The sequence below is a fragment of the Denticeps clupeoides genome, chromosome 2 (assembly GCF_900700375.1).
Source record: "Denticeps clupeoides chromosome 2, fDenClu1.1, whole genome shotgun sequence".
Lineage (NCBI taxonomy): Eukaryota > Metazoa > Chordata > Actinopteri > Clupeiformes > Denticipitidae > Denticeps > Denticeps clupeoides.
Window position 1 is genome coordinate 36389060 of NC_041708.1, and position 20421 is coordinate 36409480.

At 43.2% G+C, this 20421-nt stretch overlaps 3 protein-coding genes across 7 annotated transcripts in view; 1 reads left to right on the plus strand and 2 right to left on the minus strand.

Moving 5' to 3' along the window:
• The window catches only part of pola1 (polymerase (DNA directed), alpha 1), a 42606-nt gene extending 39519 nt beyond the window's left edge, over positions 1-3087 (minus strand). Inside the window, exons 1-11 of one of the 3 annotated variants that reach the window (XM_028959653.1) lie at positions 2944-3087; positions 2468-2592; positions 2261-2357; positions 2052-2132; positions 1663-1775; positions 1489-1551; positions 1300-1401; positions 1069-1207; positions 814-970; positions 367-542; positions 34-146 (exon numbers count right to left, since the gene is read on the minus strand). In XM_028959653.1, the coding sequence (XP_028815486.1) occupies positions 34-146; positions 367-542; positions 814-970; positions 1069-1207; positions 1300-1401; positions 1489-1551; positions 1663-1775; positions 2052-2132; positions 2261-2357; positions 2468-2592; positions 2944-2992 (1215 nt within the window). In that variant the 5' untranslated portion in view covers positions 2993-3087. Of the gene's footprint in view, positions 1-33; positions 147-366; positions 543-813; positions 971-1068; positions 1208-1299; positions 1402-1488; positions 1552-1662; positions 1794-2051; positions 2133-2260; positions 2358-2467; positions 2593-2943 lie in introns of all 3 variants that reach the window. The other 2 variants (XM_028959644.1, XM_028959635.1) reach the window with 2 other exon arrangements.
• A 1352-nt stretch (positions 3088-4439) lies between these two features.
• LOC114767855 (choline-phosphate cytidylyltransferase B) lies at positions 4440-10876 on the plus strand. Of its 3 annotated transcripts, none has more exons than XM_028959695.1 (8): positions 4440-4721; positions 6424-6523; positions 6701-6817; positions 7029-7180; positions 7263-7341; positions 8295-8437; positions 8825-8963; positions 9963-10876. In XM_028959695.1, exons 1-8 carry the CDS (start codon positions 4683-4685, stop codon positions 10160-10162), a joined length of 969 nt encoding a protein of 322 aa, XP_028815528.1. In that variant the 5' UTR covers positions 4440-4682; the 3' UTR covers positions 10163-10876. The 3 variants fall into 3 exon arrangements, with proteins under 3 accessions (XP_028815528.1, XP_028815519.1, XP_028815510.1); XM_028959686.1 differs by having other exon boundaries at positions 4442-4721; positions 7263-7305; positions 8825-9013; XM_028959677.1 differs by having other exon boundaries at positions 4443-4721; positions 8825-9013.
• An 847-nt stretch (positions 10877-11723) lies between these two features.
• On the minus strand, positions 11724-19765 carry LOC114767847 (pyruvate dehydrogenase (acetyl-transferring) kinase isozyme 3, mitochondrial). Its single transcript, XM_028959665.1, has 11 exons — positions 19450-19765; positions 17563-17704; positions 17421-17492; positions 16486-16670; positions 16305-16394; positions 16147-16224; positions 15864-15940; positions 15620-15721; positions 15108-15218; positions 14882-14995; positions 11724-13840 (listed from the first exon to the last, which is right to left on the minus strand). The coding sequence occupies exons 1-11, from the start codon at positions 19550-19552 to the stop codon at positions 13697-13699; spliced, it is 1218 nt and encodes a 405-aa protein (XP_028815498.1). The 5' UTR covers positions 19553-19765; the 3' UTR covers positions 11724-13696.
• Between the last annotated feature and the right edge of the window lie 656 nt (positions 19766-20421).

Consider the following 20421-nt stretch of genomic DNA (forward strand, 5'->3'; position numbering starts at 1 on the left):
TGAGCCATTACTGAAATTGGTCACACCACTCACATGCTCACGGGGAAGGATATATATTGTCCTTTCAATGTTCTTTACAGCCACACAGCAGCTGACGTGGGCTTTAGCCAACTCAATCCAGACCTTACCAAACAGGAACACCACACCTGCAGCAGATACAAAAGGCCACAGTACTATGGATCCTACTGGAACTATAGAGTGAGATATTTTAAGCATCGTATTGTACACCAGAGTGTTAGACAGAACAGAACATTTAATAAACATTAATATTACAAAATATTCAGACTTCATTTGTGGGTTATTTGCTCAATGATGTTTAATAAAGCAGATGTTCACTTTTCCAATGAGCAGAAGATGATGACTGACCTGGCTGACTGAACTGGTCCTCAAAAGCATCAAGCCAGTAGAAGCGGAACACCATTTCTCCATCAGGACCCTCCACCATGGGGAGACGACTGGAGTCCACCTGTACATCCACTGGAGCCTCATTCACCACATCTTCCTCCACACTCTGCCAGCAGGAACCTCCCATCAAACCAGATCTTAAAAATAAGTAGCCCACTCGTTTTAATGCAAAGTAACGGTCTCCTGCAAGGACCAGAGTAAGTCCAGTAATCTGAAGGCTGATCTATCTAAACGGTAATACAGCATCCTTAGAAAATTAACTGTAATCAAAATAGCAGGTCGGACCTTGAAATAAAGGCAAAGAACATAAAACCACGTAAAACCAAGAACAGAAGTCTATATGATAAAGAAGCCTAATCTGTCTTTTATTCTATAAACTTTCACAGCATTTCTCACTGAAAGACTCACATTAATGCTGCATCATGTTCAGGCTTAGGCTCCTCTTTGACTGTTGGTGTGGTCTCTGGGTCAGGCTCTACTTTAACAGCCACTTCCTCATTCTGCTCATCACCCACATCCATAGGCTCGTCAAAGTCCACCTCATCCAAGTGGAGCGTCTCTTCCTCTGAAAAACGGTTCCATTAACACACAGATGTATTTCTCAAAGGACAAGTTAGGCAGGACTTACACAACCATTTCGCTAAGGTGTCCCGAGATCCATACCTTCCTCAGGTTCCTCCACTTTCACTTTCTTGACTGCAGGGATTGGTTTTGAGGACAAGGGTCGAGAAACAGCTCTAGCTGGAGGTTCTGCTGGTGATGGCCGGACAATAGCCTTTGACCCCAGAGCTGGAGAAGCATCCTACAGAACAAATTAGCATCCAGTCAATTAACATGAGGCGGTAACAGTCCCATGAGGCACACTGGACAACAGAGCTGAAATAGGGCAGAAACCTTTTGAGTTTGTGGTTTGACAGAAAATGGGTTCATCGTGGATCCCACAGATCTCTTCTTCTTCAATGTAACGATGGGTGGAGGTGTGAAAATAACAGGTTTCTGGAAGATTTAAGGGATGCATTTAAAGACTGTAGGACCACATTAATCTATATTACTGTAGAGTTGTGTTTTGTACCAAAAGCCTACCTCAGAGTGCAGATCTTGCAGAATGTCACCAAGCAGATCATCTTTAGAAAGATCTACATCTTTCTAAAATTCCAACAGGCAGAAACATAACATATTAAATGAATAATGTAAGCTTGTTTGATTCATGTAATGCTTTGAATGTTTATTTAAATAAAGGTCTTGTTTATAATTTACCTCTGCAGGTTTCTTCACATTACTGTTCATGAACAGACTCTTGATGCTATTGGGTTTGGACACAACCACTTTCTTAACATTCTTCTTGTCCTTGCCATCACCTCGTTTTCCACCTGCTTTCCACGCAGACACTATGTAAAAACTGCACTTTTAAAGCATATTGTACATCTATGTAAACATCTACGGAAACTATGCGCAAACTCATTGTGCCACATAACAATGGAATGACAATGTTTATGATGCCAAGATGGTGCAGAACAAAAGCATTGTCTGCGGGTATTACCACTAGTTATACAGTACTGTCACACTTACTTTAATTTATGTTATGAACCTATTATTGTGTTAGCCCTAACCTACCCACCTACCATGTTTTCCTATTAACTATTTACCTTTTGGACCTTTATCTGAAACGTCTTCTTCCAGATCTTCATCAAAGATCTCCCTCCCATCCTCCACGTAGCCTGTTCCATCTGGGCGGACAATAAAGGAAGTCAGGCATATTAAGTTAAATAAAGAATTAGCAGAAAGGTGAGAGCCCTGTACACGACAAGTAAGAATTATTAACAATCTAATGCTCTGTATTTTTTTTTTTTTTTACCATCATCAATGATCCAGTCATCTTCCTGCCGGTCACGGACCATTTTAGAGTACTGCTCTTCATCCACCTCTTCATACACACTGGAAAATTCTTCCACCTGTCAACATGCAAACTTAGGATGCCACTTTGTCCACAAAGACGCAGAAAAATAAAACAGCAGGGATGTTTAAGATGAATACATGTGCAACAGCCCATGTAATCACTCACCTCATATTTGAGTTTCTCGCCCTTTTTGGCTCTTTTAAGCTGCTCCAAAGCAGACTTGCGTCCAACCTTCTCCTTCTTCTCTCTTCTGGAGCGGGTGGCAGCAAGACCACAGGCATCCCCAACATCTGCATGAAGGCACGTGTGTTTACTTTCTTGACAGCTGAATGGCACATTTTGCTCAAACTGAAACGTCACGGACAAGGTGCTTCTACGGATGCAAGCATTACATTTACATTAAGTATTATATATGAATGCCTAATTCAAACGACTCACTGTGTTCTCACAGTATTATGATTAAGTGAAAACTATTGTATCGTTGAGATGTAGATTTCATTCACAAAACCATCCAGAAATCTCTATAAGCGGCTCTACAACTTTTTTTTGGATATTTTTGGTCCGGCGTTAGCACAGGAGGCTAACATCTCGACCCGAACCGGGCGACGCGCACCACGCACCGCGCTGGAACGGACACTCACCGCCGTCCGCGTTGTTCGCGTCCTTGTCGGAGTTAGACACCGGGGCCATCGCGTGTTCTGCAGCTAAAAACTATTTCACCACGTCCGGCTCAGTGCGGCTCGGGGGAAAACAACAGATTCCGCGCCAAAGCGCTTTCCCGGGGAAACTCATACGCCGGAAGTGACGCGTCGAAATGGCAACCAATCGAATCCGATATTTCAATGTACAGTCAGGTGGCGATGCAGCTCCTGGTAGCGGACACGGGTATGTACCGCTGACGCGGAGCCAATAGTGGCAAATGTACCTTTTTACGCAGTGAACTGTCCAAATAACATTACAGAAAATAAAAGCAAGACAAAAACAGGCGAAACCACAACATGAATGTCCTGACAGGGCTCAAACTGAACTAAAAACCAAAGTAGAAACAAGTGTTTTTCAGATGACATTTACAAAACTGTTGAAATATCTGTGAGAATTTACCCTCTCCTTATGAAGGATTTGGCTATTTTCACGCTTTAAAACATTATTTCTGGGGTCCTTAAAGCAACTCATACATAACTTGATGTAATTAACCAAATTGAATAAAAAAATCAAATACACTAAGTAAAAAGATCAAGATGGACGGTTGTCTCTAAAATTCGAATCATGATGAACGTGGTTATTGCTACGTTGTTTGATATTACTACAACTTTTGTATGCCATGAACAAGTGTCCGTTTTGTGTAGAGTCTTTGTTCAGAAACAGATGGTGCCCTATTTACCATATCATAAGCATACTGTCTTTGCGAATCCTTGGATTCAGAACAATAGCCTGTCTACTTGGAGCGGGACCCAGTGGGACAGTCTGTACGGCACACACTCCCATCACACACTACACTCCCGTCAGCCGTGGCCAGCAGCTCACAGTAATCTGCCTCAGTAGATTTCAAAACAGGAAAAAAAGAAAAACTAATTGCTGGGTCACCTATGAGGGCGACGGACAAAATAAGAAGACCACATACGGTACATTTGTCATTTGATATGTTGTGATGTAGGTCTGATATGTGTGGTCCGTTGCTGCCTTTGACCAGATTTGAAGGGAAATGTGGCCTATTGGCTATTGTGTTAAGTTGCTTGTTGTAATGTTTGCCCTTTGCTGCTGGGTAGAAATGTTTGGCAGAGTAATGCATTCTAATTACAATATACTGTACATATTAAATTATTGTCCAACCGAATGCAAACTTTGTGCACGGAAACACAGCCGCGTATTTAAAAAATATTTAAGCGGATATTTAAATTATATTTAAGCGGGTATCCCACAGAATTATCTCTTAACTTTGTGGGATATCAGGCCATAACGAAGATGTGCTAAGATGCTCAGGGATGTTTTCACCTCGGTGGCGCTACAGAGGGAGCAGCCAATCACCTCTTTGCATGTAAAGTAGATAGGCGGGCTCAAGGAGCTGATTGGCTCCCCGCTGGCCAACCACAGCCCGCGCCAGCGCTGTCGTCAGCATGGCGAACGGAGGGTGCGCGCAGTCCGCTCGGCTGCCGTCTCTCCGCAGACAGGACGGGGAGTATGGGCGCCGGGGAGGGGCGAGAAGGGGCGGCGGCGACGAGGACGTGAGGAGGACTGTGGGCGGGGGCACGGGCCGGGCTCAGCGGAGTGCGGGAGTTGACGGCCGCTCCTCAAAGCAGCCGGTGGGAGACGCGCCACCGCTACTGATGCTGAGTCACAGACAGGTGAACCAGTGGCCTTCTCCCATGAGCCTCCAGGAAAGATGGAGGAACTAGAACACACTTGTCCCCAGCCGCGAACGGTGAGGAACGCCCGGCTTTGTTGAGGGTTTCTCTGTGCGTGTGTGTGAATGAGAGGAGAAGACCTGGTGTTATGAAACGCGTTTGTCCTTCATCCTCTTATCCTGGAGTGATGCTGTGGTGGGAAGCAGGGGGTGGTGGAGGTGGAGCTGTGTGCACTTGCTGAAGGAGAAAGGAACCATCTCCTAAAACAAAGAAGCGTACTTGCTGGGATGAGGAAGGGGCAACGCCTGCACCAGTCAGCTCCCCTGGATCCTGTGCATGAGTTGTTGTGATGTGCTGAGAGGGCCGATGTCACTGCTGCTGGCTTGTTAATCCCCCTGTACGAGCCAGATGTCGTGCGCTTCAGTCGGCGTCCTCGGGGAGCGCACCCACCCCTAGGCTGGTCGTTTAACACGGCGCGTCCGTCTGCTCCTCCTCTTTACCCTGTGTTGAATTCTGGGAAAGGTCTTTAGCATCCTTTCTGTGTGCGGTAGCCCTGTTGCCATGGGAATGGGTTTTCATCCGTAGGCCTGTTTTAAATCCGTATTGCTACCATGGCGATCAGTCTTCAGAGAACAGCCGCTCTCCTTCTATCTTCTATACCAGATCTGACTTTGCCAGGAATATTACACAACGTGTGTGTGTGTCACAGTGGGGATTCATGCTGTTATAGAGGTCAAACGGGATTCTTACTGTGCATTTCCTATGTAGACAGATGGTCACCAATTTTAATGGCAATCAGGGCGAATTTTAAGCGAAACTGTATGTCCTGTTTGAAATGTACCATTAATCTACCTTTTGAAAGCAACAAAGGATGCGTGTTCTATTAGTCCCATGTTTTGCATGTATTTTAGCGACTTTGTGAGACAGGCGTGGCTTACTCAATTTCGGTGTGCCGTGAGAAGCCCCAATGCACTTTATGACCTTTCTAAAGACATATTGATATTCGCACAATGCTTTTCCAAAACATATTATAAGAACATTTCAAGATGTACATGCACAGTCAGACATGATGGATTGAACACCCGAAAGTGATTCTTTTGTTTTGTCATTGTCAAGCACAGCACATGGTGCATAGAACAAGATGTGTCCTCTGCATTTAAACCAGTTAATCCCACAGAAACAAATATGATCCAAGTCTATGTCTATGTTGCGTTTTGCCTGAAAGTGGCATTGATTTCTTGATCCCACCCGGTCTTTATTGACAGGTGACAATAAGTGCAATTTAGAAGCTGTCCATCAATTAAATCCATCGATTCTATGTTATCAAGTCCAAACATCATCTAAACTTGTAGCTTCTATACAGTCTTCATTTTAAGACAAATGTGAGGGTTCATGAGCACTATGACTTTACCCAATTAAAAATGAATTCTAGATCCTCTGTAAACACTATACATAATAAGGTATGGTAGATGCAAAAAATGCAAAAACAAAAGCTGTAACATTACCTTGACATTAATGGATTTATGAGATTAATGAGATGTGAGGAAACATCCCATAAATCAAATATTCCTGCTGGTTTATTTCTTCTGCTTTAATGAGTTTAATGTTTAGTTCACAGTAGCTCGCTTGGGTCACTGTTACATATTCAGTGTTTATGTCATGTTTGTCATACACGACCTTACAAACGTGAAGGACAATTTAATCAGCTTTTGACGCCGTGATTCATGCTTGGCACACTTCCCCTCAGAGTTTTCTTTATTTCTCCTCCTTTACACACAGACTCTGACCGAGCCAGCGATATTTATGCAGGATACGAGCTGCGACTGTCGGGCCCCTCATGAGAAACTGACCATCGAACAGGCTAAACATGGCACACCCGGTCAGTCAGATTTTCCATTTTCACTTCCACATTTTAGTAAAACAGTCAAAGAGCTACTCTTTATTTTCAAATTGCCATAAGCCTAGAGATAATGGACATTTATTGGAGTGAATCGGTGGGTTATCTTGAGACACTGTTATCTTGAGACAACTGAGGTTTTTTTTTTTGTTTCTGCAGTGGACAGGCCAGTGCGGGTGTATGCTGATGGGATCTTTGATCTTTTCCACTCGGGCCACGCCCGTGCATTGATGCAAGCCAAGAACCTCTTTCCCAACTCATACCTAATAGTTGGAGGTATGCATTCCTCATCACATTCATATATATATATTCAGGCAAATACATACATACTGACATTAATTGTAATAAACGAATTAATTATTAATGTCACAAAGAATGTTTTTGACCTTTTCTATAAATGTACAGTCCCATTTGCTCATCTATTTGTTTGCAAAGGTTTTGAAACCCATTGTAATGGGTAAAGTATAGATTTCTTTGTGTGTTTCAGTGTGTAGCGATGAACTCACCCATAAATACAAGGGCTTCACAGTAATGACGGAGGATGAGCGGTACGAGGCACTGAGGCACTGTCGCTACGTGGACGAGGTGGTGCGAGATGCACCCTGGACTCTCACCGCAGAGTTTCTGGAGAAACACAAGGTCTGTCCAGCAGCTGGGAGGAGATCAGTGTCTCTCAGTTATAATTAATGTGTCTCATCGAGAAAATATGTCAACATTTCAGATCGACTTTGTGGCCCATGATGACATCCCATACTCCTCAGCAGGTACTGAAGACGTGTACAAGCACATTAAGGAGGCTGGTGAGAGGAAGTTCATTTACATAAGACCCCTTTGCCTTTCAGGGTCCCCCCACATTGCACTAATTTAAGAGATTCCAATATCTCCAAACATCCTAATGCTGGCACATGAAAGGAATAACTGGGATTATTCTAGCAAAGTCCAAAATACTGTCATTCCCCACATTGATAACCTCAGGCCTCAGGTCTTCTTGTGTCAAAGTTCCGCCTGCTGTGATATTTGCATCTTTACAGTTTGTTATTATTTAGCTTAGTACCATTGCTCTATGAGGTCTGTGGCAGCACATTATAATTTTCATTTAAAATAATATGCCATTTGAGTTTAGATACTGCACTAAAGTTACATTATTGCTATTGGGTGATGCACATAAAATGATTTTGTAGCAATAATGTACAGGCTGAAATTAAAGTAGATGCTTAAAAAGGAAGCATACAAAACTTTGAGCCATTAAAGTAATAACCATTAAACTAATAAAACATAGTAAGAAGATTACATACACTCCCTAATGCTAAGAAATATGTCAAACAAAACAACACACAAACCATAATTTGCATTCTAAAATGTCAGTTTGTTCTAGATTTAAACGTCATTATGAACACGTTTAAACTTTGGGCCACATGGGGCAGTGATGGCCTAGCGGGTAAGGAAGCAGACTTGTAAAGAGGACTGCTCCCCCAGTCGGCAAGTTTTTACATGGTGATGGTTTAAATGCAGAGGACACATTTTGTTGTATGCACCATGTGCTGTACTTGCTGTGCTTCACAATGACAAAACAAAAGAATCACTTTCGGGTTTTCATTCTCCAAAACCCTTTCCAGTCATTGAGGTCAAATGTATTGTATTGAGAGATGCACAATGATGAGAGATGCACAATTGTTGTGTTTGCTGGGCCACTGTGTATCAAACTTTTGAATTCAGTTTTGTGTGTTCATGTAGAGCTTTGTGTGTCTTCCAGGCATGTTCGTTCCCACTCAGAGGACTGAGGGGATTTCTACCTCTGACCTCATCACCCGGATTGTTCGGGACTATGATGTCTACGCCCGACGCAACCTGCAGAGAGGTTATACGGCCAAAGAGCTCAATGTCAGCTATATCAATGTAAGTACAATCAAGTTCATTGATGTTGGCTCATCATTATAGATCTCAGATTATGAAGTTTCACTGGCAGCTGAGATTATGTACAGATAATGAAGGAATTAGCCCTCAATGAAGCTACATGTGTTTTATCAGATGCCCTCATCCAGGGTGATTTACAATCGGTCGTTATGGGGACAGTCTACCTAAAGCAAATGAGGGTCATGCTCTGGAATACAAGGCTATTACCACCGAAGTTTATGTTAATGTTTAGTTATTTTATTAGTTTCATAGAATAAAGGCTTTCAGTGATGCCTAGGATTAAAACAGCACTTCAGAAAGACAGAATATGATTAGTAAAAGCAATATAAACACCACAGTGACGTGATGTGAATCACAACATGTTGCCAGGAGAAGAAATACCGCCTGCAGAATCAGGTGGACCGGATGAAGGAGAAGGTTCGTACGGTGGAGGAGAAGTCCAAGCACTTTGTGTACAGGGTCGAGGAAAAGAGCGCGGACCTGATACAGAAGTGGGAAGAGAAATCCCGTGAGTTTATCGGGAACTTCTTGGAACTGTTTGGCCCAGATGGAACTTGGGTAAGCTCCCGTGGGTGAGGGGATTCTGTTCAGAGGGCCTTCTAGACAGCATCTGAGTCCTTTTTCTCCTCTAATCTGGGTGTAGATATGTTGCATGTAAATCCGCTCTTTAAAAGGCACGAGATTTGCAAAAACAGCAGATTACTGGCAAAGATACACAGAAACATGACTGTACAGTCACACACACACACACACACAAATAATACTAGTAAAGTACATTTATACAGGATTTGTAATTAAATAACAACTTTTTTGAAATTTTCACTAGAAATGGTTATATGTATAAAGAGCGCCTTGGCCATTCTGCTTTGCCGTTCAGAGAGCGGCAGCCGAGACGGTTGGATCTGGAATTTTTCCTCATGTCATCATAAGGGGAAAGGTTACCTCCCCTTTCCTCATGCTTTTTACCGGCAGGAGAATTTCCGACCCCTCCCCTAAAAAAGTAACTCCACAGACCTTCATGGCTTCCAGACATTTGAAGCGTTGCAGTTGCTCTGTGATTTGATGAGCACAGATGAATTTTTCCAACATGCCTTCAAACAGGAAGTGTTGATGATGTAATTTCCGCAAATGCCTGCTCACTTCTATAAGCCGCTCTCCTCCTCATCCCGCTTGTTCTTAATAATTTCACTTGTTGTGTGTTTGAGTGCAGTATTGATATTGGGGCAATAATGTAATAGGCCTTGGGTACTGGTTGTAATTCTGGATAAAATGGTGGTACTCAGACAGCCTCATAATTTCAGAGGTGGTACTCATTGTGTACAGGTTGAGAACCACTGCATTAAAGTGTTATTTTTTCAAGGTCGTTTGGACCCTGCTAAGATGTATGCACATAAAACAGATGCACACACACAAATATTCAGTATTTGCTTTGGATGTTTTATTGTAAAGTAAAGGCCTTACATGTCATCCTTCGTTTCTTTTTTTTTTTTTTTTGTTCTTTTCGCAGAAGCAAATGTTCCAAGAGCGCAGTGGGCGTATGATCCAGGCATTTTCTCCCCGCAGCTCCCCGAGCAGCAGCCCCACACGGGAGGTCTCTCCATCCCGGTCACCCTCTCCACCCTCCCGCTGGGCCAGCGCCCGAAACTCACCCCCCTCCTCGCCCAAAGGTGCCTCTGCCTCCATCAGCAGCATGAGCGAGGGAGATGAGGATGAGAAGTAAGAGCTGGACCATTACTCACAAACGCACAGCCCCAACAACCTGCCTCCTTCAACTCACGCACACCCACACAGACACCGGCAGCGACGTCTGGATGCTACGCTGGAGCCTAAATGATAGAAAATACCATCAAGGGACTGTAGACCGTAGATAAATATATATATATATATACTTATGCAAGAATGATCTTGGCAAAAGGATAGGAGGGGCTGAAGAAGCAGTACTATCCTGGAAGCCATTACAGCTCCTCCAGCCTACTGTGCTCAGGTCTGAAACGATGAGAACTGCCCATGTAACATAAACCCTTCCCTTTTCTCTTTTACAGACAGCCTGTTTGGTCTTTATTTGCATACTTTAGCAACCATGTATGATGTGTCTGTATGTCCAACTTTCAACCAGAGCTTTCAACCGGGCCAGTTTAAGAAGGTAATGTGGTAGATGTAAGCGTAGAACCACTGGGGACCTATTTAGTGTCTAAGTTACATTACAACACAACAGATTCCTTGACATATAAGAGAAGTAGTAGTAGTGACAATCGACCGAGTGTTCCACAGTAGATTGGGCTACTGCAGCGAGGCAGCAGAGTGAAGCTAGACTAAGGTTAAATAGACTGAAATGTCTTGTGTTTTTGGTATTATACGCATAATTATTTTCAAGTAAACTTCTGGTGCATCCATTGGCGTTGATTAAAACATGTCCAATCAGCAGCTTTTTGAATGAGTTCTGTGACCTGCGCAGCGGGGTTCACGTTCAGGGTCGAGGCTTCTTGACGGGGCGGGGGGGGGCTTTCAGACTCCAGAAACAGAGTGGGACCTGTCCTACCGGGTGGTGTTCCTCACGGGAGTAGAAAAAGCGTCAAATCCGAAAAGCAGAAGCGGGTGAACACCAAAGGGCAGTCCAGGAATCGCCAGCAGCATATTCAAGCAAGTTCCTTCAGGATTAATAAAGCTCTCTGATTTTCTGATCGATTCATATCTCCGTGAGCATCAATGAACGAGCAACTGACGTGTGAGATGCCGCCGTAGTTACACTAATTCTTCTTCTGGCCTCTGCTGATGTCCGTCGGGTGTTGGGGAGCGTGTCTGCCCCCTGCTGGCGGGGTGGCGCAATGCGCGCCGTGATTCGTATGTAATATATTCATATTAAACTAAATAGAAAAAAAATAGAAAAGAACATGATTTCTTTTAGAAAGAAATCATGTTTTAGACCATGTGTTCAAAATGCTGCTGTACATTCAATCAAACTAATCGAAGGCATGATTGGGGAGCAAACAATTACATAAAACACAGCTGAAAAGCACTTATTTATTGCTCATTTCTACATTCCTTATTGTAGTTCCTCCCATACGGTCCAAAGGCATACAGGTCAGGTGACCTGTTGACCCTGCTGTGTTTGTGTGTGTGTGTGTTCACACTGCAATGGACTGGTGCCCTGTCCACGAGCTGCTTTCGCCTTGGGCCCAAAGTTTGCCGGATACACTCTAGCTCTCCCACACTACTGACCTGGATAAGCGAGATTAGAAATGGATCATTCATTATGACAGACACACAGTTCTGCTCAGAAAATCTTTATTATAGAGCTGTTTTCCACAGGCTGCTACAACAGACAGTGATCAATGCAATGGACCTGTGTACAATATTTTGGACTTCTAATTGTTTTCAGAGACCCCAACACGGCACACGTAACTAGGCTATCGCCGTGTCGCTGCTGCAGCTACAGGGTTCTGTAGGAGTGTGTGTTTATACTGAGGAAAATAAGAAAGAATGTGGGTTCATGCCCAGCAGTCCTCAGGCTTCTCAACAGTAACACCACAGGTACTGGTACCACGAATGCGTGCCCTTCCAACATAACAGTGGTTGCAACGTTTCCCATGACCCTCTAAACTCAGCAAAGTGCTTGACCATCTCTAAACATCTTTCATTATCAGAGATGAAGGTGAAATACCTCTTTTTTACAACAATAATTATACGGCATACTATAATATTCTATATTATTTCAAAAAGAGACTCTATGGCATAGCCTTGTGACTCCAGACGACAGAATTGGGTCCCCTCCGTAAAGACCTGGAGTGCTGGAATGATGTCTTTAAGTGTAACTAATTTTTCTTGCCTGGACAAGTATTTACTGGTCCAAAGTAAAGGAAACTGGCTATGATATGCTGCTTATCAAATAAAAGAAAAGAAGAACATTTCACAAACATATTACAAACTGGTTAAATTTCCAACGCATTCCTATCGAACAGAATCAGAAAACAGAGTATGCGTTAAAGAGCAGGACAATGGACACCATGTAATGACCTTATCTGAAAAGGATAGTATTCAAATGAACCTTAAATGCAATTAATAAAAACACAGCAAACTAAAAGTCCCTACAGCTAATTATGAACATAACATTTTCAAACTGCGAGCGATCAGGAAATGGTGTCTGTGAAGAGCACAACTGGTCTGAATACTACAGGCACACTGCGTAGTGCCACAACATGTTCACTGTAAACACGCTTTTGTTTTGTTTCGGGTTTTTTTTGGTTCACAAATAAAATATTTTCAAGTGGAATGTATCATGCAAACTGCATGGTGTCTCGAACATTTACTCCAAGATGATTTATTAAACCTCTGCTGGAATGTTGAAACACCAATGCCGGTGGGAATGAGACTAATGACATGGAAGGCCTTTCTGTGGGTCCCTTTGTTTCAGCATCAGTGCATCGATGCTGCTGATGGCCACACACTACATCTCTATCAGCCTGCTTTCCTGCTCTCTCGTTTAACATGGTCTCTGCTTCTCGAGTGCAATATGACCTTCTAAACAAGCTCAGGATTTACATAATTAACAACTTAAGATTTAAAACCTTAAAATAAATAAGCATTGCCCAAAACTTTATAAAGTTTATAAGCAAAACAAAACTTTGAATTTAAAAATTGACCACTGGCCACAATAATGCTTGTTGCCCTCATGTGAAACGTTAACCTACTTTCTCAAAGGAGAGTCGAACAGACGCCTATTATGTGGCACTGGTGAGTGCGAACCAGGCCCTCTCCAAGCCCCCTGGCACAGTGTCTATCTACGCACTTGCCTGGTGCTACCACTAGGGGGCACAATGTGCTGCGCTGGACAAGGTTTTTGAGCGTAGACAGAAAATGTCATAGTCTTGGGGGAACTGGTATAATGGTCCCTACCAGTTCGTTTTACCACATCCAGGGAAGCATATTAAGTAGTTTTGTAGGCCCAACAGCCTTTAAAATAACTATAGTGATCGAGTGGTGATCAGTGAACTGGTTGTAGTTTTTCCCCAACTGGCTTTTGGTTATTTTGTGTATCAGTTTCTTTGTAACCGTAAACGGCCCTTGCCTACAAACTGCAATACGAAGTGGTCAAAGGAGAAGGGTACCACCTAGGATCTAGTTTCAAAAAGGCAAAGTAAGTGCATTATCGGGTGCTCCAACCACAGAGACACCCGGGGTTGAGGGAATGCTACAGTAGGGACAGGCGCATTCAGAGTGCGCATCAGGCAAACGTGGGTAAAATTATCTTTTGGCCTTGAACTTGGAGGCATCTCGTGGTTCTCTGCTGGGGTTGCTCCAGTCATCCGCCTCGGGGCCAGTCTGGTAATGGCGCCAGGCCGACTTATTGAAGACTGGTAGTCGCTCAAATGATTCGCTGGACAGAGCCTAGGGAAGAGAAACAATTTTTAAAAATCTGAAAGGTCTCTGACTGATGCAAAATTTGTAAATCACTGACTAAAACATTTGGAACGTCATGTGCTAGGAAAACAAACTCTAAACCAATACGAACAGTTACTGTCCTGATTCGTCCCCCAGTAAACAATGTCCTAAATTGTATTCATTAATGTAAGGTATCGTATCTTAAAGTATATACAGTGTTCATTTATGATGGTATGTTTAAAATGTCTGTTACTGTGAATTGTTCAATTGAGCAGAAGATGAACTGATCACCAAAACTTTTCAGGTCTTGGAGGACGTTCACCCCTCACAAAAGGCTTCTAATTCTACCAGACTATCTTGCATGCACTGATCATTTATGCGGAGTTATTTCAGAACTCAGTGTGGCCACCTCTACTGTTAACTACCATTTCTTGGCTCAGTTTTGAAATCTGGATCAATTGGTCTTTCCTAACCAATGAAAGTGGTAGTTTTATGTCATTTTGATACACAGCAAGCAGAGGGCAGCCACGGGGAGCAGTGTGTGTGGATGGTACCATGCTCAAGGGGTCCTTAGTCCATAAGCCATATAAGGGTATATAATCCTGACAATGTATTGGGTTGCCCAAAGCTTTATTTTTTCCCTCTACAAATCAACAGAAATAGTTCATCAAAAGGTATCTGTACTTAACTAAAGTATTTCCCTTTGGAGAGACTTTTTACTTTAACTCCGCTACATTTCTTACTTTTTACTGAAGTACATTATGCGAAATCTTGTCGTTCCTTTTTTACTTATGACAAGAGTTGGGAAAGCAAATGTTTCTTAACTTATAACCCCGAGCGGTTGAATAACACGTCTTTTTTTTTGTTTTTGTTTTTTTTACACATAATCCGCACAGCTCTGTCCAGAACCTGTCTGACATTTTTGTTCGCTAAATGTTGATGGGAACTAAACGTTTTAAATGAAACCATTTTTTTTCCCCCAGAAATGGCAAATTTTTAACATGCCTGTGTGCGTGGAACTCCTCACATGTTCAATGCAGCATTTACCTTTAGATAAATAACAGCATCTGTCCCCACCCCCTCCATGGAGTAGAGTTTCAGGTCCCCTTGAAAGTAGCGAGCATAGAGTCTAGATATGGGCAGGCCATAACCAAACCCTGCCTAGAGGGGAAACGGAGAAGGGAAGTCACACAGCGGTGCCTGTCGCAGGGCAGAGTCATCAGTTTTCATGAGAACCTGATTACATAAGACTCTTTTAGTAGCTGGTTGTTACCAGTGGGACTGCGCGGGACGGCTCCAGGCTGGGGGTGGGTGCGGTCGAATACATGTAGTTAAAGAGTCTGTCGATCTTTCTCAGAGGCACCCCTCCACCTCGGTCACTGATCTGTGGTGGCACAGGGAGGAAGCTCGTGGGTGAAAGGTCAGGCAGTTTAGATTCTGAAAGCAGTGCTACGCTGGGATTGTTCTAATTGTTCAAGTGTTGCAATGTTTTGTAGTGATTTTGCACATTTTGCTAAACAATGAATAATAGCTGTGAACAGTCCTCAGAGGATCAGTACCACAGACAGCTCCTATTTAAGAGTATATAATTACATTTAATTAAAGCAGCAGGTGGGTGTGTGTTTCAAGATGTGTTTTTTTTTTTTTTTTTTAACAACAGTTTAGTCTTAATCGATATCTGGTTTTGCAGATATGCAAAAATATTAGTTAACACAAAATTAATTTAATGAAATTGTGGAATTGAGGTAACTACATAAATGACAGATATATTGAGAACTGGCTGACCTTTATGGACAAATCCTCCTTCCCCAAGGTGACCTTAGCCTTCACGGGAGGAAGCCCCTCCTCCCTGCCTTCGTGATGCTCCACTGTTGCACGCATTGAGTTCTACAATCACGAAAACAGACTTGGAATGGCTGCATGAATTTGGCACCATGATCACATGGCAGCATTTCTTTAAGGGCTTTTGTTGCAGCGTCTGTATCAGGTGCTTGTTACTGTGATAGCGTCGCACTGCTGAGACACCCACCTTAAACAGTTCAAACAGCATGTGGAAGAGGTGTGAGGGCACGTACACGGCATGAATGGGCTTTTCTGGGGCCTTAGCTGCAAGAGAAAGCAGAGCCCATGCTGAGCCAAAAAAAAAAAAAAAAAAACTCCGCTTTGCAATTACTTTACAGCAGAAAGACGGCTTTACCCAAACCACAAATTAAACACAACACGGTCCTGTTGAGCTGCGGAGCTCAAATTTCCAAACCATTTCCATGTGTGCGTGTTGCACGACTGCAGCAAGAACAAACAACAGCACTTACCATGGAATTCTTCTATTTTGAGCTCAGGGGCAGCTAAGTAGTACTGGTGACATAGCATCTTAGCATTTTCATAAGCATCTGAAAAGCAAGATTAAAACACAGCCATGACCTTTCACGCTCCACTGACTACAATACCATAGATTTGGAAAAGTTCCTACCTCTTACTACGTCAGCCACACTGCATGTAGGGTCAATACTTCCAATGTGTTTGGGATGGGCTGGGTTTGTGTCGTTGCCAAAAAGGAGAGCTGTGGAACGTATAATTTCAGTGTGTTTTAGTGGCAAACAAACGGTAGCGCACCGAGAACATACAGTTTGCAGTTACTTCCCATAACCTACTGTGCTGATTGATGAGCATGCGGAAGGAAATGCGGTTGGTGTAGAAGCGGTCCAGGAAATACTGAATGTTGCTGCTTACAAAGGGGTCAAAACCAAATTTCTCCTTGTATTCAATCACACCCTGGGCCATGGTTGGAACCACATCGTTATGTCTGTTCCTAATTTCAATTAGGACCTCCAAGAAGCTGTGAAGACAGACAAGGCCGTAAGGAACATAAAACATCTTTTGAAAAGTGAAAGCTACCTAAAGATTCTTACAATTGTTAAATGTATCTCAGTTTTAAATGAGTACAAAACCCACAGAATTGAGAAGGTGTTTAAGGACAGTGACAGTGCAGTGACTGATTTAGATACATAATGAAGCCTAGTGACTGAAACCTACAATCATGACGATCATCAACATGGGCACAGTATCCAATGGTTAAGCAACAAAAACATTTACTTTTTTACATTTACAGCATTTATCAGACGCCCTTATCCATAGCGACTTACAATCAGTAGTTACAGGGACAAAAATGTCATACATTTATGACATTTAGTGTTTCCCAACTTATTACAGCACATTCAAACGCATTTAAACATGTTTTTTATGTGAAGGGTGAGTGAAGTGAGAAGTGAAAGAAGTTGTGGTCACTGTGGTCCTCTTTAGGTAACTCATCGCCCATTGTGAGTAGTAGGCAGCCATTAGTGGGGCACAGGGAGCCGTGTGTGGGGAAGATACTTCAGGGTAACTTAAGCAAGGACAGTTGGTGGATTAGAACTGGTGACCTTCCAGGTTCCTGAGTCAGCCACTACCCCTACATGAGTCAGCATTTCTTGCTACTCAGTAAGTGAGGGTCACTGTCTCCTTACGTCACCAAGTATGTAAGTAACACCCAATAATGTTGTCCAGGCTTACAGCTGAATTAGTTTTGTTCTAAAAGGAGGGAACTTACTCTTCCAAGGCCTGTGCATCCTCTGAGTTACGGTTCTCATACTCCAGGAGTTCCAGGAAACTCTGCATGTACCTGCAGAAGGTCACAGCACACGGTCACATCAGGGTTCACGGACACGCTACTCACAGCAGGCACTACTAACCATTTCTGTACAAGCTTGACGGAGGGCTGGTTCAGCAGTTTGTCAGGCAGCAGGTTGACCTCTCTCATTGTATTCGCCAGACGGACCGGCAACTCCTTCCGCAGGAACATGTAGGACGTTTTCTCACAGGCATTATCTCTCCCTGTGGTTCACAGAAAGTGGATTGAAGTTACTTGATTAGGAAAGTAGTCCTGTCCTCTTTGCAGAAAAGCAACCCCAAAGCATAATGTTTTCTTGGTTTTCTTGGGATGCAACTCTTCTTCCGAGTCCAAGCATTCTTCTGAGTCCAAACATCAAAGTCTCATCTGATCACATGGTCTTCTACCAATCCTCCTCTGGATCCTCCAGATGGTCTCTGGGAAACTTTAGACAGGTGTGGACATGTGCTGGCCTCAGACAGCTCTCTGGTCTTGGCCATGGAGAAGCTGACTGCTTGAAGGTGTGAACAGGTGTCTTTTATACAGATAATGAGTTGAAACCGGTGCCATTAATACAGGTAACGAGTGAAGGAGAGAAGAGCTTCTTAAAGAAGAAGAAACAGGTCTGTGAGGGCCAGAATTCTTGCTTGTTTGTAGGTGCTAAATACCAGTCACATATTTTCAATGGGAAATAGTGGGTGACTATGTAAAAACCTAGCAGAAAATGTGATAAAGAGATTTGCAGACTAACATGCTGCCAGCAATACCTACCGGCACCATTCTATCCATAAAACTGAACATGATTCTTACGGGGAAGTGACAACGCACACTTTTATCTACAGTGCCAATTAAGTGTTATTGGTCTTGTACTGGGACATGAGTGCAGTTTGAAATGGTGAGTTTAGCAGTAAGTGGGAAAACTGGTTGACCGTGTCACTCAATGTTTGAGAAAATTCTCCCAGAATCATTTAACGTACATGGAATTTCTTAATTTTTAAAAAATAAATACATATAAAAATAAAATGGAAGTATTCAGGGCTAGGGTTAGTGTACACTGTAAATCCCATTAATCCACCATATCTAAACAACAAGATAAATTTCTCACCATGATTTGAAACAAGTCCTCAACTTATTACAGATTGATTGTGCATACAGGGAATAAGCAATCAAACAGGAAATTCTTAATCAGCAGAAATGTAATGTGCTGATTTGACACGGACAGGGGAAAAAAAACAGGAAATAGTTCCCAGTTATCTAGTAGGTCTTTATCAGACTGAATGTGTTTGCTCAGCCAGCGAACTGGCGCAACTCACGAGTCATTGTGAGGTTAACCGAGCATGCCGCGCAAACAATTACACAAAACTAGCGGGAAATCATTTTTTTCCCCAATGACTGGATATCATAACAGACGGCTCAGTCATAGATCAAAGTACTGACCACAAACGTGTCTGCTTCCAAGACACATCTACATTTGTCTATTGATCCTGTTCCCAGTCACCAAGAAGGGGATCTTGGGTACAAGAGGTGCCAAAGATAAATCCGACATTGCTTATGATGGAGGCAACCAGGTCCCATACAACCAATCCCAAAGCAATTTACCTTATTTCCATCTTAAAAAGTGAAACCTGCTAATAAACACATAACCCAGACTGCTGACTCTCACAGAAGGAACCGTTCACAAGTGCATTTCAGGAGTAAATATGTAGAATAGCACAAATTCTGCCATTTATTTTGCCTCTCTCTCTCTCTCTCTCTCTTTATCTATATCTATATCTATATCTATATATATATATATATATATCTCAGCTGATAAACCAGTCTCCAGGTTCACAACAATGCGAGCTGCTGAGGTGTGACATCTGTCACCTTTGTCCCGTTTTAAGGCTGGCAAAAGGGAAGCCCACCCGAGACCAGCAGCACCTTTAATAATCGTGATCGCCTCACAAGTTCAGGCCAAATTCGAACTCACCGAACTCCAGAAACTGCTTGATGGAGAGCGGAGAAGGAGAGAAGCGGGAATAATACTCGATCTTTGGCGACGTGTTCTTTAAGAGAAACGCATACAGCCTCATCGTCAACGCAGAAACGATTGCGTCCGATCAGGAGGAGCCACCTGCGCGTCAGCGAGCGTTTAAGAAACTGGTTGCATCAGGTAGACATCGTGTTCCTTTCCCCACGTCGATGCCCCGTGTCCGGCACAATAAACTGCAGAAACGTGGGAGAGAAGGAAAAAAAAAAACCCTATTTACTGTCATAACATCTCCCGTGCTGCATCGCTGCACGTACACAAGGGCCCGCATGACAGCGCATGACAGCCCGGTCACGTGACAAAAAAACACGAACGCGATTGGCTTACGTCGGCGCGCGGCGCCACGCTGTCATTGGTCCGCTCAGCAGTTTTTCGATGTGACCAACCAATGACGTTACGGCGAACTTGACGTTTACGTGGTACGTCCCTAAGGCGCGAAACTCAGGTGGGGGGCCGGAAGTGTAGCAGCGACGATGCGCCGTCTGGTAAATGGCCATGTCTTGCGTGGCTTTTGGATGCTCCAATCGGTCTAACCGAGTAGTCTAATATGGACTCCATTGGGACTCTATTTTTTTTTTTAGGCTACCCTAGTGTTTTGGGTGACTTTGGGTCAGTCGACTGGGCTCGTACGGTCAAATACTGAGCGCAAATCAGAGTCATCTCTTCAACAGGAGCAGAGGATCAATCTCACGGAAGGCCAACAAAGACAGTGGGAATTTTGGGGACGGAATATTTTAGAACTCCAATAGACAGCTGAGACCCCGGGTCTGAGCCCAAATCTGATAGTTGACAGGTCACAATCGGAGGGCATCATTGGAAATGGTACTTTAAATGTTCAAGGTAAATTATTGTACTAAGTTGTTTAATTAGCATTAATATTAAAATAACACAAATGCAATTGTCAGAAAATAC